This window comes from Schistocerca gregaria, chromosome 1 (genome assembly GCF_023897955.1).
Source record: "Schistocerca gregaria isolate iqSchGreg1 chromosome 1, iqSchGreg1.2, whole genome shotgun sequence".
Classification (NCBI taxonomy): Eukaryota; Metazoa; Arthropoda; class Insecta; order Orthoptera; family Acrididae; genus Schistocerca; species Schistocerca gregaria.
Window position 1 is genome coordinate 756,278,710 of NC_064920.1, and position 19,819 is coordinate 756,298,528.

Below are 19,819 nucleotides of genomic sequence, written 5' to 3' on the forward strand. Positions count from 1 at the left end.
AATTTTATGTACATTATTTTATTTAGTGCATGGTCAATCATTCCTTTTCCTGGCATCAGCAGGCTATTTTTGTTCATGGCATAATATGAGTCTTGGTGAGATTATAACTAAAGATACTTGCTGTGAACCCATGATCAGAGCTCATGCATTGTAAAACATTTACTACTTGAATCTAAGTCAGAAATAAACAATGGTTTGGTAATGTTTACATTCAGATTCTTAACGTTTGTCAATTATTTAGATATACTGCATTTATAGTTAATATCAACTATACACATCTTGCGTAGACCACTAAGATAGTGCATTTGTTGTGCCATAGGAATATCACTATAACAACATCTAAGTAAGATAATATGAAATAAGTTTAATTATGTATTTTGGTTCACCTCTTTATTAAAAATACAACTTAGTTTGAAAAATGTAGGATATTGTTCTTTTGAAATATGCAGCACTTAAAGCAAGCAAAGGCAGTGATGTCATTAATATTGTGTGCCACTGGCAAAGAGGAAAAAATGTCACCCTGCATACAGACATCTAATGTAGATAACATAAACAACATTGCACTTTGTACCTTGTATACAGCAGAACCTGCAGCTGCACATGCGGCTAGCACAACTCCACCCAGTGTTCGACTTTTAGTGATTCCATCCATGTAAGCCAAGAGTGCAATGCCAGTGTCACACAGGATAACAGCTACAATCTGTGGTTAGAAATGGAGCATATCAATATTTAATTTAATCTTAGGTGAGATATGTAGTTGATAAAATATGTTTAGGATACTCTATTGAGGAGAAGCTTGTTGAGATACAAGGGAATAGGCTACATTAACAACTTGGAGAGAGCAATGCCAACATACCATATGGTATAGTTTTAGATTTGTAGGCTGTGATAAATGTTTACAGCTGAATGGATGCATTTGGGTTAATACAGAAACTGTATCACTATAACTTTCAGTAACCAGCTTGAGCATTCCTATCAGCCATGATTTTATGCAATATAATATTTATCGAGTAAGGTGCATCATCCTGTTATTTCTTTTGGAACAGGGAAAAATAATGAAAGGTAAAAATGGGTGATATTGACTAAATTAATACTTGATTTTTCTTTTTGAAATGCTGATGGGCACTTGCTGAGGATCACAACTGGATTTCATAACTGTGAACACATTGTTTGGAGGCCCCGATCTTTATTATTCAATACTTAATTACACATCTATTGAACCTAACCACAAAATTAGTTCCCTTAAACACGGTTTATTTGAAGAAATGTAAACAAAATTTGAAAAGTAATCAAGGTATTCAGCTTTGTATCCTTTTTCTCATAAAAGACAGTCAGAATTAAAGAATTAATTCTGCTGTTTTGTTACATTTAGATTGTAGGTTCAAAAAATATACATCTGAACTGTAGGTAATTTAATTTTATTTTGTAATCTGTCAAACATTCCAGAATGCTGTTCTTCCCAAATATTCAGTAAATTAGATAAAAAATCAGTAGTGTCATATCTTTTGAAACTTTCAGCATAGGGCAGTAGCATATAGAGGAACTACGGCACAAGTTTAAAAGAACAGTTGGCCATGCACTGAATCGATACGTATTCAGTAGAACAGTCCATAATGGGGTGAAACCCCCATGGTATACAGTCAGATGACATACTGAAAGCTTTGGATCAAGTCAATCTGGTAGATGCTGTATTTCTGGATTTCTGAAAAGCATTTGACTCAGTACTACACCTATGCTTATTGTCAAAAATATGGTCATATAACTAACAAGTGAAATTTGTTAACTAGATTGATGACTTTTTGGTAGGGAGGACACAGTATGTTATCTTAGATGGAGAGTCATCATCAGATGTTGAAATATCTTCAGGTATGGCACAGGAAAGTGTGTTGGGATTCACCCTGTTCATTTTGTATATTAATGAACTTGCAAACAATACCAATAGTAGAATCAGGCTTTTTGCAGGTGATGCAGCTATCTATAATGAAGTTTATAAGATTTAAACATGGTTCAGAGATTGGCGGCTTTCAGTAAATGTTCAGAAATGTAAAATTTTGCACCACACAAAACAAAAAATTTAGGATCCTATGAGTCATTGTTGGAATCAGCCCACGCATACAAATACCTGGGTGCAACACATTGAAGGGATATGAAATGGAATGATCACACATGTTCAGTTGTGAGTTAAGGAAGTGGTAGACTTTGGTTTATTGGTAGAATACCGGGGAAATGCAATCACTTGTGATGAAGCAAGCTGGGATCTCTTTACTTCCTCTCTTGTTTTGCCACCTGCCTCCTTCAAATCATTTTTTCATTTTTCACTTATTACCATTAACATACATGAGTATAAACTGCATTTCCATAAAAGAGGAAGGTTGGCCCTCAGTCTTTGGAAATGTAACACCAGATCTACTTCTGTGCTTAGTTTTGTGTACATAATTAATTTTCTAATTTATTTTGAATATTCCTAGTTAATATCTTTTGTTATAGGGTGAAATCAGTAAATGTTCGTGACTTAGTTTCTATTGTTGACTTACAAACGAATATTAATTCTGTACTAATTATAAAAATTTGGAAGTAGAGCTGTTAGCATTCTTTAAGTATATATTTGACTGTACTGAAAAACATATTAGCAAAGCCAGCCCTTAAATATTCCAAAGTAATTATCTGATTTGTCAGAAATATTCCTTGCATAACTGTATTTGTTAACTTCATGACTTGGTTAGAATCACACTTACAGAAGAGGAAGCAAAGGATTGTCTTAAGGGGGACAGGAACAGCATTAACATCATACTGGGGAAATATAAAGTATGGAGTCCCACAGGGCTCAATTCTGGGGCCATTAATTTTCCTGATCTACATTAATGATCTACCAATCACAATTAACAACAGAGCAAAAATAGTAATGTTTGCCGATGATACAAGTATCCTCGTAAAAGGACCCAACTCCACAATGCAGGATATAAGATTTAAACATGGTTCAGAGATTGGCGGCTCTACTCAAGTACACAAATGGTTCACTGCTAATAGCCTAACCTTAAATATTTCAAAAACCAATATGATACAGTTTCCGACAAAAAATAAAAAAATGAACCTCCTAAAATACATGTTAACAATCACAAAATTAATGAAACCACACACACAAAATTCCTAGGTATTCAGATAGACAGACACCTATGATAGAAAGAACAAATTGCTCAGCTGGTCAAGAAACTTAGCTTTTCGTGCTTTGCACTAAGAGCTCTCCATCAGTTAGTAGACAGAGAAATAATGTTGTTGTCATACTTTGCATATTTCCATTCTGTTCTCTCCTATGGCATTATCTTCTGGGGAAATGCTGCAGGTGTTGAAAAAGTCTTCAGAATACAAAAACAAGCAGTGAGGCTAATATGTGGGGTCCCTAATGGGACATCTTGCAGACATCTCTTCAGATCTCTCAGGATACTTACCATCACATGTAGCCAGCAACAGGGAACTGTTTCAGAAAATTGTGACATCCACAACCTTGACACAAGGCAGGTTAAAAATTTTCATCAAGGCTCTGCAACTCTCACTAAAGTACATAGGGGAGTTATTGAGTCAGGTATAAAGGTCTTCAATAAGCTCCCCATAAGATAAAAAAGGAAATAAATAATGTACAGGTTTCCAAAAGGAAACTAAAATTATTTCTCACCGAACAAACTTTCTATAAAATGAATGAATACTTAGAGTTATGATGTACAAGAGTGGGGGAAACTGCCGAAGAAAAGCACTCCCTTAAAGGTAAAGTGTGATGCTGTTACTTGTAGTTTAACTGAAATTGTGGTGATAAAATCTAATTTTTTCTGTTTCATTACAAGAAAATGTGAACTCCCATATATCCCACTCTCTTGAGCATTCACTTAAACCTCTTCTTAAGGAATGCAGTTAAAACCTGTATTCATTCAAACCATGACCATGAAGAAAATTTACTTCCTTATATATGTCAGTAGCATAAAAATATGCACTGTCACTTATTCTACTATTTTAAACAATCACTTAAACTGTTTTTGGCATAATGCAGGCTTTAATAATGCATGCAAGTAATTACTCTTGTAAAATAAACCAATGTCTGTGCAATGTGATGTATAAATGTTAATGTACTGCTGTAATTGGATCAATTGACTTGTCCTCAATTACTTGTACACTGGCTGTATAATATGTAAACAACAGGACCAAATAAATAAATAAAAATGTAAACAAATAACTCAGCCCAACCATTGTTGTAGAAGAAACTGTTAAAAAGAAAGAATTTTTCTATATAGTCAGTGAATTGAATGACTTATGTATTTATTGTAATTTCTGGAAATTAAACAGCAAACAATGTATAGTTTCAGTGCCTATTATTGTGAGGATGTATAAAGGACAGATTTTTGGTCCCAAGTCAGTCAGTCCAAAGCCGATTTTCAGTCGGGAAGTTTGTATCGGTTAAAGTAATAAATTGAATTAGTGTAACACAAATTAGGCTGTGTGTTAAAACAATGACAGTGTCTGTTTGATTTATTTGAGAAGTAGTGTCAATGTACCTAATTATTCTGCAAGAACTGTGAACTGTGTTTAGGTATTTACTATTCACAGATGTTCAATTGCAAACTATTGTAGCAATATGCTGATGTTTGTCTGCAAGCTATTAATGAGGCTTATCATTTACCAATAGTGAACTGGCCATATAACTGTGTAATATTGGGGGGTTGTGAACAGTGAAAGTAAAGAACTGTGAAACACGACTGTGCAACTGTCAGTTACATCATTTACAGTAGTTAGTATTGAATTTCCACCCCGTTACTTTTCAGCCTGTACAACTATGCAGTATGTCAACATTGAGAACTAACAACCAAGAAATAAAGCAGGCAAACGTCACACAATCTACAATGGAGATTGGTTACAAATCACTTATGTGTGGGGGGGGGCCCATACCAGATAGGACGAGCAGGGGATATTGAACACTGAAGGGCAGCACAAATGGTCACATTTTTGTTTAATCTAGTGGAAAATGTCATAGAGACACTGAAGGAACTAAACTGGAAGGCTCTTGAAAATAGACATAAACTATCAATAGAAAGTATGTTAACAAAGTTTCAAGAACCAGCTAAAATGATTACTCTAGGAATATACTACAACCCCATTTGTATGACTCACATGGGGATCACAAGGATAAGATTATAATAATATTATTGCATGCAGTCATTCTTCCCACTCTCCATATGTGAACTGAATGGAACAGGAAAAGTCTCTAATAACTGGTACACTGGGTCATACCTTCTGCCATGCACCTCATGGTGATTAGCAGAGTACAGATGTAGATGTAGAAATGTTCTCACACCAAATTCTGACATTGCACAATTTATGTGTTAAGTTGTTTCATAGCTTTAAGGTGCATAAAATACAGGTAATTTCTTTTAAAGATTTCAGACTTGAAAACAGTGTATCTTTTGACACAACATTTAGATGCATAAACTGTATGTGTTTTGTTACATGATACATAAATAGTGTTATGTTATAAGTTATTTGTTAAAAATGAGTATTCTGTGAATGATCAGATGAATAATAAATTATTGAATCAGTGGCAATTAATGTTTGATTGAGCACAGTCAAATACTTGGGGTTCCCTAGATTCCATGAACATGACTGCATCTGCAAATGAGTTTCATGCAGATAGGTGCAACAAAAAGACAGTCAAACAAATAAGTTCTTGACCAAATTAGACAATATATGCACACACACTCTTGCAAAAGCAAATCACATGCACATGAACACAGTCTTTAGCTGCTGAGGCTAATTCAAATGAAGGCCACTCCAGACAAAAGCTTACTTGTTTGACCATCTTTTTGTTGGGCCTATCTACGACTCAACCTCTCTGTTATATGGTGTATAGCAATATATCCTTTTCATAATCTTGTTGTTGTTCCATCCTAGATTTTCCATTGTTTGATTTCATTGATGTTTATGATTTTATTAAAATTGATAACTGGTTTTGGCTTTGTAGCCATGATCAAATTTTAATGTTACAGCAGTTATACACAAGCAAATAGTCAGTATGATGAGCAACCACTTCTGCCCCAACAGGTCATACATAGTTCCTCTTATATAATGTTTTTTTTTTTTAATTTTATTTTTGTTAACTGGACTTCTCCTTTGGTCAGTTCCACATTTTTAAAGGATTCTATGGTTTGCATCAATGATGAATCCTCCTTCAGTTCAGCAGCAACAACATTTAATGTAGCAATGACTTTGATTTCATCTATGGTACTATGTTCAGGCATACTATTCCTTGAATGGCAGTCAGTGCCCTTGTGTTAGCAGGCATCCATTTTTGGTACAACACTGATATCATACTCCTGCAACATCAGTACCCATCTTGCCAGTTGACCTGAGGGAACCTTTAGGTTAGTCAGTCAACATATACAATGGTAATCTGTCACTACAGTGAACCACTTGCCAAATAAATATGACTGGAGCTTGTTGTCCCCCCAAACAGCTGCAAGACATTCTTTGCCAGCTGTAGAGTAGTTCTTCTTGGAACTGGAAAATTGGAAAGTACTCTGGAAGCATAAGCTGTCAGCTTCTCAGCACCTTCTGTAGTGACTTGAGAATTTCTGTGTAAATTCTAGAATACTCAGCCTTCTACCATCTCAAACATATGATATTCTGGATATGAGTGTGGGATGGTAGAATCCTACCTACTGCATGTCATATGTTGGTGTGCACAGATTTAAAATCAGTCGCGGGAAGAACATAGATGTGGCGGACCAATGGCACTGACAAGTACCTGTCGTGCAAGCCATAGATGTTTTAGTGAGTGTGTAAGGAAGAACCATCGAGTTTATATGCAACTCTGTGCTTATTGGGTCACTGGCTATTGTTATTAAAACAAAGACAGTTGGAAAAGAACTCTTGAAAACTCTTGACATAACCTTGCTATAGGCAAGACTTATTTTCTGATTTATGTTAAGAAAAGTTATGGTATCAAAGCCAACTTTCTTTTAACTGTAATTTAATTTGTTTCTGATGTTTGACTGTATGAGGGACTTACCAGAAGTTATATATTTATGTTGAAAGTGAGAGTTATATTGTGTATGAAAGACAAATACATTGTTAACTGACAAAAAGAGTCTACAAATTCCTGTTCCTAGCATTACTCAATGGAGAAGAAGTCAAGAGAGTTTCCAGCAGCCTGCTATCCAGTAAAGAAGACTGGCTGCAAATTCCAAGTAAGTCACCTTGTAAAGAAGTGGAAGGTGGTTTGGGGGAATAAACCGAAATAACCCAGATTCACACCCACACTTCAAGGCATCAAGTCGGAAATGTTAGACTTACTGGATTTCTACTAGAGCTGCCCCTATTTCAAAATGACTATTGTCACTTTGAAGTTCTGTCTCAGCATTCATATCAGAGTTAACATGGGAAAAGAAGGAGTTGCAACATACGGAAAAGTTTGACACAAAGACAAAAATACTGGAATAAATAATTTTTGCATAAATCAGAAGTTAGAATTATCTGCTTGTGCATTGTTACTGCAGAATACTTCCCTGGTAATTGTAACAGTCTACAGCTATTTATGACAAACTGAGATGCATTGTTAAGATACCTGTTGGGCAAGAAGAAACAGTTAGTAGTTTGTGGAGATTTCAGTGTAGATTTCTTAGAAGCACTATCAAGAAAAATGAAATGGACTCATTATTTGTGTGATTCAGACTAATTTCAGTAGCCCATTCTTCAACTCATGTTTAGTGAGATAGTAGGACATTGACCAATAACATTTTTTGTAGTGGTGCTCAGACTGAAACAATAAATGTGTACACTTTTTTAGTGTACTACCTGATCATGATGCACAGTTAATAGAAATAAACAATATAGCACCTTGCATCCCTCAGGGAGGTTCATGTAAAACAGTGAGGCTTATTAATGAGAACAGAATACAATCTTTTAAGACTAAGTTAAAAGAGGTAGTATGGGAAAAGATATATACAGTGAGAGAGATGCTAATTTCAATTTCAATATATTCTCTAGTATATTTGTGTCAATATTTGAATGTTGCTTTCCTCAAAAGTTATTGAGAAAAACAATTTCAAAAATAAGTCACAGAAAATTAAGTGAATTAAAATCTCATGTAAGAGGAAGAGAGAAATTTATGTAAAAGCCAGAATAAGTCAAGGTCCAACATTGCTCCCATACTTCAGTAAATACTGTAATATTTTCAGACATTAAAACATGTCATAGTTAAACCTGTTTATAAGAAAGGTGACAAGAAAGAGTTAAATAATTGCTGTCAAAGTTTGTTTACAGACTTCTTTTTCCAAAACATTTGAAAAAGTAATATCTTCAAGAGTAGTGCTAATTTTAGTACCAACAATTTACTGAGGATATCGGAATTTTGATTCCAAAGCAGTTGCTTAACTGAGAATGCTATTTTTACATTCAGTCATTAAATATTACAAGCCATAAATAGTAAAATATTGCTAGTTGGTGTTCTGTGCAACTTTTCCAAGGCATTTGACTGTGCAGATCATGTTGCACTCTTAAAAAATCTCAAATTTCATGGAACTGAGATCTTTACACACAAATGGTTTGAATGATACTTTAGAGAATAATGCAGAAGTTGTGTTGAATAATTCAGACAGTGGTGAAAGGGCAGCAAACTAGTGACTGGGGAGAAATCACAAAGGGAGTCCCACAGAGTTCAATTTTGTGCCTATACCTATTTCATGTATAAGTGAATGACCTTATTAACATTCAAGAAGCGGAACTGATATTTTTATAGATGATACTAGTGTTATAATAAACCCCATTAGAGAGAAAGTCTTATAAGAGATTTTTAAAGACATTTTTAAAGAATTATTAAGTAGTTTTCTGAAAATGGATTCTCCCTAAATTTTGAGAGAAATCACTATATTCAGTTCTATGCAACAAATAGAGTCATCTCAACAATTGATGTAGTACATGAAGAGGAGTTGGTAAACAAGGTAGAATGCTTCACATTTTTGGCTGTACAATTTATGAAAACTTAAGCTGAAGCATGCATATTACTGATGAGGGCAAGCCATGGTGTCAGGATCACAGATTTACTTAATCCTTTAATTGCTCTGGTGTGTTATTGCACATGCCTTTGTACCTGTCCCTGTGTGCTCTGAATGTGTTTACGTGCACCACCAGTCCTTCTACCTGGCATTGTGAATGTGTCTATACGTAGAAATGTTCAGAGCACCAAGGAGAAGGTCTAGTGGCGCACGTAGACACATTCAGAGCACACAGGGACAGGTACAAAGGTGTGCTGTGTTAACACATCCAGAGCAGTTAAAGGATTAAAACCTTGTACACCTTTAGCAGGCCATTAAAACAACAAAATGTGCAAGTAGTAATGTGCAGTAACCAGACAATTTTGGGAAAATCACAACAGAAGTTTTATGCATCTCTTATGTGGCTTATGTATCTGTACATAGGTCTCAGGCATTAAGAGTTCATGGTGGTCAAATGGTTAGTATTTGAGCTATGTAAAACAAATGTTTATGAGATGATGGTTTGACTCCTGCTCAAACTTAATTTTTAATCTATATTCTTTCTTATCACTGGTCATACTGTTTAATTCATATGACATTTGAGCAGTAATATAATTAAAAAAAAAACACTTGTATTTGCATGAAGTTTTAGTGAATTTCATGTTATTTGACTACTTAGTATGCTTAATTAAATTTAATTATTAGAACAAACATATTTATAACTATTGACAAGTAAATTAAGAAAATGTATGTCTGTCATGATCTGCAAAATCCCTTATACATGATACTTTGCACCTTTACGCTTCGAGCTGCAGACACAGAGGCAGGCCCCATTTAGCAGCTAGCCTGCATAGTGATGAGATGTTGCTATTGTAGCAAGGATAAATAGTGTAGTTGTAACTTTATTGAATATCACAGGATTTACATTTGTACTAAAAAAATGAAGGTTTGAGCCGGAGTCGAACTGTTGCTTCATACATGTTCATCTTAAGAAGCTCGAACATTAACCACTTGACCACCATGAACTCTAACAGCTGGCATCTAAGCACAGATACATCAGTTACATAATATACACATAAAATTCTCTTGCAATTTTCTCAGGATTGCCAGAGTAGTGCACCTTAGTAATTGTACATTATGTTGTATTAATGGTTATTAAAGGTGTACAAAATTTGAAGTAAATCCATGATCCCAAAATTGTGGTCTCCCCTTGTGTGATTCACAAACAGTTAATGTCAGTAACTTTTCCTCTTCATTTAATAACTAGTGTTGGAAACAAACATATCAATCTTTTGACGTATTTTGCATATTTCCACTCAATAAAGGCTTGTGACATAATTTTCTTGAGTAAATCACCAGTAAGAAAGAAAGCATTGTTTGCAGAAACCTGAACAGTAAGAATAATATCTGGTGTTCAGCCACAGTCCATTTGTACCTCTTCAAGGAGTTAGGCATTTTAACAGTATCACCACAATAAATATATTTGTTAATGAAAGTTGTCATTAACAATCCATCACAATGTGAGAAGAACAGTAATGTCCATAAGTATAACAATAGAGGAGAAAATGAACTTTATTACACATTATTAATGCTATCAGTGGCTCAGAAACGAATTCAATATGCAGAAACAAAAATATTTCAACATTTGACTAATAACATTAAAAGCTTGACAGGTTCAGAGCAAGTTTAGATGTAACCTAGAATCATTTATCATGGACAATTCCGTATACATATCATAAAAACTGACTTGTTCCACATCTTTTCATAAAAGAATAGTTCAAATGATTTATAGAACGTGTAACTAACTAACTAACTAACTACAGTGGTAGAATGGACATGTAAAATGCTACTGGCAAATTGAGTCGATGAGATTGACCAGGAAAAGTTTGCCTTAGTGCCTCCTTAAAGACAAGGAAAGGTCGTTTTTGCACTTTGTTCCAAGAAAATTTAACATCTCATTACAGTAGTTCTTGTAGGAGATGTGCCTTGGAACAGAAGTCCTTTATAAATCACTGGTAGTATGAGCACACTCCAAGAAAAGTTCTCACAACACAAGTGTGCCAAAGACTTGTAAAATCTGTGACTGCTCTTATTTTTCTTGGGTTGGGATGGACTTAAACCATTCACCAGGTGCACCAATATTTTCATTTCTTGGGTCACAAAGCAACACCTTTGAGATTCAAATGGAGACCTGCAATGTGAACACACTTCAGCACAGTTATCAGGCAGCTCAGATGTTCTTCAAATTTGTTTAAAAAATTACAATGTCATCTAAATAGCAAAGACATGATGTCCACTTTTAGTGTTGAAACATGTCCATCACATGTCCAAGGTGGTTTGAGTGACACACAGTTCAAATGGCAAAACTTTAAACTCATAGGGGGCATCAGGAATTATGAAGGAAGTCTTTTCCTGGTCACTCTCATTGACTCAATTTGCCAGTAGAATCTTACATGTCCAATGTTGAGAAATAATTTGCTCCTTTTAAATAGTCTAAGGTGCCATCAATGCATGGAAATGGATCAACATATTTCTTCATCAAAACATAAATGACATGTGCTGCTCTTATTCTTCACAAGGAACAGTTGAGAGGACAAGAACTTCCTGAAGGTTCAATGATGTCATGTTGGAGTATCTTCTCCACTTTCTCCGGGACCCATCATCCAAACAGTGACAGTTTATACAGTATTGGTTGCTAAGTGGATGATCCCCATTGTTAATATGTTATTTTATCATGGGCCACTTTGTCTTTCCTCAAATCCTGATTTGAAAGCATCCAAAAATTGATGCAGAATGGCTATTACTCGCTGATGTTTTTCCTCAGTCAGGCCACATCCTATTGGCAGTCTGGCAACAGCTTCTTTATCTGCATTGTCTATAATGATAGCGGAGCACAATTCTTCATCAATGACAATAAAGTGAGTCATGGCTGCTCACAAAATTACCTGTTCATCTTGATTGATAATGAGAACTCATCTCATTTAAGATAGTGGGATAACAACAATCCAGAACTAGTGTTTGTTGAAATAGTGTCATCAATCTGGAGCTCTGACCTTCCACAGCCAGCAGAGATGCTTAGAAGTAGTCCCCCATGAGAGTAACATGATGGCCTCATTTTGTTAAAACAACAGACTAGAATGACTGTGGTCTGTCACTAATAGTTATTCTTCTAATACATGTTCCTTCTGGGTGGATGTGTTTTCCATTTTTGGCCTTCAGTGTAATCACTTTTGTGTCATGGAGCATAGTCTTCTTTAACTGGTGGTGATAAGCATTCAACATTACAGAGCAAGAAGCCTCTGATTCAAATAGGGCCTGTGCTTAGGGGTGACATCAGTGAGATTGACAACTGTTGTCTGTGGAGAAGTTGTCGAATCACTTCCACTGATGGTTGCTTCACATAGTTTTTCTGAAGTTGGCAGCTAGGCAAGCTGTTGGTACTTCTGCACAGTGATGGAGAACAGTTACAGCATGATGGGAGCAATCTCATACAGGGTACAGTGATCAGCTTTGGCCCACAGGTCAGCCATACTCCTCTGAAGTTAATTGGTGTGAACAGGACTGTTGTGAAGTTTGATGTGTGGTGAGGTAATAGTGGCCAAACACTTGTCTTCTTCCTCTCAGTAGTGCACAATGTGCTTAGACCATACACAACAAAAACAGACAGGTGTGTTGCCTTCCATCCTCCAAATGTTTGCTCTTCTACTGGGTGTTAAACTTGGTGTAGGAGTTGGTTGCAAATGCATTGCCATTTTATGGTGGCTATGTAAGTAGATTGGTGTCAAAGATTGATACACCTTATTTTCAACATTCTCTATTGCCTCCTGGCAAATAGGGTTGATATTCAAGGCAGCTATCTCTTACTTACCCAGTCTGACAATTTAGTTTCCATAAAATGCTGTATCTCTTCTCATACAACCTCGCATATGAAAGAAGCAAAGTCATGCTGATCTTCCACATCTGCCATAGGGATGACATTCAGCTGTTGTTCATTCCTCTTTCATCCAATGTGTGTGTGTGTGTGTGTGTGTGTGTGTGTGTGTGTGTGTGTGTGCATTTCTTTGCTGCATTGACCCCACCTGATGAATTGTTGTTGTAACATGTTTTACGAGAACAGCTTGATACATTTCTTTTGTTGCATTGGCCCCACCTGATGAATTATTGTTGTAACATGCTTTACCAGAACAGCTTGATACATTTCTTATGTGTCTCCTTTCATTATGTATGAGATTTTGTCGTCTTCTGTCATATTTTGATATACAATGTTGGAAAGGACCAAAACATTTTTTATGAAGGAGTGTATTGTTTTGCCATGACACTGGGCCTGTTATTTAGTTTTACTCTCCATTGTTCTCAAAAAACTGCTGGGCTGTGCCAGCCACGTAAAAGTGTATGTCTGTCAAAGATATCATGTCATCCTACTCACTGTATAAGGTTATTCAGTCGAATTCATTGAGATATTTTGTTGTTGGGTTCTGGCAAGCCTCTCTAGAAAACACTGATGGATACCTGATGTGAAGCTGGCGTATCGCTGGCTTGGAGCCCATTGGTCTCCTCAATGTATGGATCTTAGGGATGTTGTATTGTTTGTGTATTCTGATTCTTGTCCATGTAGGCAATAGAATGATTTGAGAATAATGAAGAGAAGTGCAATTGCAGGGACAAATTCCAGGCTGAACTGAATAAAACATATGGTAGAAATCTACAACAAGTCTGCTTAGCCTTTTACCTAGTTAGTTAGTTAGTTAGTTAATTAGTTAGTTACATATTTCATGGATCAATCACAAGGAAACCATTATGATGCGGAACATGTCAAGTGCATTAGGAATGCACATATGAATCAAGGGTTTCTTTTTTTTTTAAAAGCTTAAATTTTTTCCCTATCCTATTCCCTTAACTGGCACAAAATGCATATATTCTACCTATAGATTTATTTATTCCTAATGAAGAATTCATCTATGGCATAGAAAGAGTTATCAAGGAGATATAATTTCAGTTTATTTTTGAAACTATTACTGCTGTCTCTCAGAGATTTTACTTGAGCTGGTAATTTATTGAAAAGTTGTTCAGCAGCACATTTTACTCCTTTCTGTACCAAAGATACGTTAAGTAGAGGATAGTGTAAGTCTTTCTTCTGGTATCATGATCATGAATGTCACTGTTGTTTTTAAACTGGTCCATGTTGTTGAGAACAAACTTCATTACTGAGTAAATGTACTGTGACACTGTTGCAAGAATTCATACCCTTTTAAACAGATGCTTCCAAGATGTGTGACTATGAGCCACACATTATTCTAACCATTTTCTTTTGAGCAGTGAATACTTTTTGCCTAAGTGTTTGAATTACCAAAAAATATTATTCTGTATGACATCAGAGAGTGGAAGTATGGAGAGTATGTTAGCTTGCTAATTTCTATATCCTCAAAATTAGCAATTATTCTGATACAAAAGTCGCTGAACCTAGTTGCTTTAGGAGATCCAAAATAATTGGAGTCACAGTGATATAGATGTTTTGAAGTACGTGGCATCTCTCCCAAACAAGCTCACATCATAATGACACTCAAGTCCAAATCCAGAAGCAGTATCATCAATGAAATATATTGCTTAACACTGAAAGCAAGTGTAATACGAACATCAGTGAACAACCACCTCGTAAGTGGAGAGAGCAGCTACTTATACAGATAGTGAATATTCCAGAATGCTGGTATTTATAGAAAAAACTGAATATTACAGAATATACAAACATTACAATCATGTTTCAACAACTTCCATCAATCTAAATAACAAACAATTGGTGGTGGTTTGGTTTGAGCCAGTGACCCATAGCATACCAGCCAGCAATGCAAAACACTGTGCTTCACTGTATCATGTGGCAATATTGCATCATGTCTGATAATGGCTAGTGCACCACTATCATTTGTGTTAAAATTTGTTAGCAACCACTTGAAACATTTCTAGTAACATGCAGAGACATTGAAGATTTATAGTGAAACATACGCACAGTTATGTACGTGGTGGGCTAACACAGCCCACCCTTAATGTGATTTCCCTGTTGTCACAAAAACTATTCACCTAAGTGTGTTCTAAGTTACATTATGTATATGCAGGGTCATCCAAAAGTCCATTAAGTTTTGAAAATTCAATATTTTACAGAATAATGTATGTAGAAAGGTAAAAATTAACACACGTGCTTGAAATGACATGGGGTGTACAAAATGACTGACAAACAGCACTTCATATGATACAGAAGCAATAATTAGCATAAAAATTTATTTATAGCAAAGATGACATTCTTTCTAACAAAAAAGGTCTAATCATGATTGATATGGTAAATCCACACCACACTGTGACTTCCTTGTCACACAAACAGTTCTCATGTTTTTAGTAGCCCAAATTCTGCAGTTGTAAATGCTGGAACATGCTTTGAGTGTGAAGTGGCTTTTGTCAGTCCACAACACATTGGACAACGAGTTGTCATCTTGCCCAACCTTTTGAAGTGACAACCAGTTGTCATCTTGCCCCACCTTTCGAAGTGCCCTCACCACAAATGCTTTCCATGTCACAATACTGGTGGCTAACAGTTCACAATGATGCTGGAATTTTTACAGGTGACATTGGGAGGTATGCCTTAATGCTCTCCATATGTGGTGCATGGAATGCTGGTGTGATGCGTGACATCACAAGCACTGACTTCACCATGCAGAGATGAACTCACTTAAGTCTCCAGTTCTAAATCTCTTGGAGTAATGACAGTGCCAAGCATGTACATATATAACTGTCTAATATATGCCAGATAAAATCTGAAAAAATTGAACATGAGGTGTGATGTGCATGCACACAGTACAAGAAACAGTCACCTGCTGGACTTGCCTTCCACAAGACTTGCTGTAGCCCATAATAACTATAAGTATTTAAGCATACAATTTTTCAATAAGTTACCATGCTCAGCTTGTACAGTACCACTAAATAAATATAAGAATACGTTGCAAACCTGGCTAAAAAACAACGAATTCTCTGCAACTGAAGAAGTCTTAGAAAGTAATCATCAAAATATATGTTTTACCTATGTTATGAAGAAAATGTTTTGGTATTATATAAGCTAGTTATTTACTGTGATTCTTTTCTTATGTGTGTATTTATTTACTGTATATAACATTGTTTTACATAATGCTGAAGAAAAGGTCTTTAGTTCCTTTTCTCCCCTTTCTGTAACTATTTGAATATTGTACTGAAAGTAAAACCCTCTGTAAACTTTGATGAAGCCAATTGTATGAAAAATACTGAAAGGCTAATAAAAATATTCTATTCTATTCTATTCTATTGAACTGTCTGAGTAGCAGTAGCACTTTTGTCTGGCCACCCACTAAGGGGCCAATCATCTAAACAACCCATGCCTTTGAACTTCATGATGATTTTCTTCACAGTAACGCTTGTTACAGGACTTTTATCCGTTTGAATATCCTTCTAATGATGACAGAATCAAAAAGCTGCAATAGGAGGTTCTCCATTCTAATCATAATGCTTCACAAATAGTGCCTGTTCTCATAAAGTTAACGAGCAACAATTGCTGGCCCATATGACTCCCTCTCTCACTACAGCTCATTTTATAAATGATTCTCATGCAGAAGGGATCAATAGTGTATTGCTGTCCAGTGCCACATGTTGGCTGGTTTTTGAACATGTTTTTGGTTTAAACAAAACTCAATGTCATTTCAACATGTGCTTCAAATTTTATCTCTAAACCTACATTATTCCATGAATTGTGCATTTTAAAATGTTACTGGACTCCTGGGTCACCCTGTATAATGTGTACATATTTAACTGTGATAAGAAAACTCAAGGAGTATTTCTAACAATGAAAACCCAGGATGGAATAATTACTATATTATGAAAGGATAGACTGCTACTCACCATACAGAGAAGATTGTCTACAACTCAACATCACCTCTATATTGTGAGTAGCAGTCTTGCTAAGACATTTGAGGTGTTTATTGACAAGCTAGTATATGATGTACTTCACAAAATAGTTTTGCTACTATTTTGCACAAAAATATCCCCTAGCATTTGTACTTGAATGAGGCACTTCAGTTCTGAAAACAGTCTCCTTTTTATGTGAAGCACTTTTACCAACATTTTTGCCAGTCTGCAAAGACATGCTGGAAATCAATTTTTGAAAGGTCCTTCAGAATCGACCCACAACCTTTGCTACTGTTTCTAATGGCAGAAGATGCTTCCCACAAAGATAGTTCTTCAGGCTAGAGAAGAGAAAAAAGTAATATGGGGCTAAATCTGGACTGAAGGGAGGGTGAGGGATGCAATTCACGCTGAATTTTACAAGATATTCAGTAACAATATCTGGAATATATGACTGTGTGTTATCATGGTGCAGCATCCATCCTGTTTCATAGATGTGTGGTCTTCTGAGCCTGATATGGACTTTCAGAATTTCCAGGACATCCATGTACTACTACTGTCCAGTTATTTATGTGTGTGGAGGCACAATATGCTGAATAAGAATTCCATGAATATCAAAAGAGATTTCCAGAATGAGATTTTCACTCTGCAGCGGAGTGTGCGCTGATATGAAACTTCCTGGGAGATTAAAACTGTGTGCCCAACCGAGACTCGAACTCGGGACCTTTGCCTTTCGCGGGCAAGTGCTCTACCACGGATACTGGCAGAAGTAAAGCTGTGAGTACCGGGCGTGAGTCGTGCTTCGGTAGCTCAGTTGGTAGAGCACTTGCCCGCGAAAGGCAAAGGTCCCGAGTTCGAGTCTCGGTCGGGCACACAGTTTTAATCTCCCAGGAAGTTTCATATGAGCGCACACTCCGCTGCAGAGTGAAAATCTCATTCTGGAAACATCCCCCAGGCTGTGGCTAAGCCATGTCTCCGCAATATCCTTTCTTTCAGGAGTGCTAGTTCTGCAAGGTTCGCAGGAGAGCTTCTGTAAAGTTTGGAAGGTAGGAGACGGATACTGGCAGAAGTAAAGCTGTGAGTACCGGGCGTGAGTCGTGATTCGGTAGCTCAGTTGGTAGAGCACTTGCCCGCGAAAGGCAAAGGTCCCGAGTTCGAGTCTCGGTCGGGCACACAGTTTTAATCTCCCAGGAAGTTTCATCAAAAGAGATGACTGTAACTTCCCAGCAGAAGCAACCTTTTCTCTGCTATTTTGGGGTTGATCATTAAGGTGTTTCCCCTCTGAGATTTGCTGTTTGCTCCCAGAATCAAAACTGATGTAGCTACATTTCATCAGCAGTGATTACCTTTGAAATAAACTCTGGATCTTACTCTGCTAAGAACTTCAAATGCACAGAGATCTTCACGAGTGTGTTTGATGCGGAAGGCAATACTGAACATGTCTCAGCTTTCCTACCTTTCACAAGTGGAAGCCAAAAGTGCCAACAATGAAACTAGTACAGTATGTTTTTCATCCTTTAAACTAACAGAATCATAAGATTAAATTATAGCACAAGAAATTATGACCATAAAAATTATGATAATTCTTTACTGAATAGCCATTGTAGTTTAGAAGCATACTGTATAAAATAGTTTAGGTATATATTTTTATGTACCTAATTTTATAAAATCATCTCTTTCAATCTTACCCTTACACCAACAAACTGCTCATGTAGTATAACCCATGATAGCAGGTACACACAGGAAACATTAGTGGCAAATAAGGCCATCACATCAGTTGCCAGAAGGATGCGTAGTGAATGAATGTACATATAATTTGTTGCTACCCACAGGAGACAGAAGAAACTGCATCTTGTCAGGAACCTAGCTGCACAGTGAACAGTGGTTGTATTGATCTTGAAAAAAATTTTGTACACAAAATTTTTGCACAAAAATACTGCACATAAAATCATGACATATGGTATTAGTTAAGGGAAGTAACAAAATGTCTAAGACTGACATTCATCACAACCATTAAAAAGAAAATAACTGATCTAGTGTTTCTTTTCTATACTATTATTACTTTACTTATGTAAAAGATGTAGCACATAATAAATTTGGAGTATTTTTGCAAATAACTCCAAATAAATTACCCTTCAACTCATCTTTGCAAGGAATAATACCAGAAAACTCAAGAATTTGTACAAAGTTAGATTTTTTGTGTTAGTTTCTTAAATGTCTGAATAAACTATGTGGTTATGAGTCTGTAACTGATTTATCAACAGTAAATACTCATACATGTATCACATGGAGTACCCAAAGGTTCTGTCTTAGGTCTCATTCTGTTTTTGTTTTACATAAATGATCTGCCTCTTAATGTTGAGTGTCACTCAGTTTTATTTGCAGATGACACATCTTTAATCATTGAAAGTAACAGTACTGATCAATTATCTTTGTACACAGTAACCCGGATTTATTTGTAGCAAATCATTTTCATCATGATTATGACACCAGAAATCAAAATAATTTTATGCTGTCGACCCACTTTATGCTCAAACTCCACATTATCCACATTATATGGGTATGAAAATTTATAACAAAGCAAAAGGAAGAGAATTGCTCAGCACAAATTTAGAAATGATGAACAAATTCTTATTTGAGAAACTAGTGCTGAAATGTTACTATTTAGTAGAAGAATTCATAAATGACAACCTGAAAATTTGAGCAGGAGAAAGCAAGTACTCAGGACTGTTAATCTTAAAAGTTTGTTACTTTTGAAGAAAAATTATTAATTGCTTAATTAAGTAATTATTCAGTACTGTATATTATGTTAGTGGTATTGTAAGGAAAATTGTGAACCAGTTTTTGTGTTTTCACAAGTCTCCTATACTTTAAGTCAATGGCTTGAAATTGTA

General features: G+C 35.9%; 1 protein-coding gene across 6 annotated transcripts in view; it reads right to left on the reverse strand.

The window, feature by feature from the left end:
* LOC126267827 (putative thiamine transporter SLC35F3) overlaps positions 1 to 19,819 on the reverse strand; it is a 652,799-nt gene that overhangs the window by 211,832 nt on the left and 421,148 nt on the right. For all 6 annotated transcript variants that reach the window (XM_049973150.1, XM_049973162.1, XM_049973156.1 and 3 more), the window contains exons 7-8: positions 18,614 to 18,792; positions 572 to 700 (exon numbers count right to left, since the gene is read on the reverse strand). In XM_049973150.1, coding sequence (XP_049829107.1) covers positions 572 to 700; positions 18,614 to 18,792 — 308 coding nt within the window. The remainder of the gene's footprint in view (positions 1 to 571; positions 701 to 18,613; positions 18,793 to 19,819) is intronic.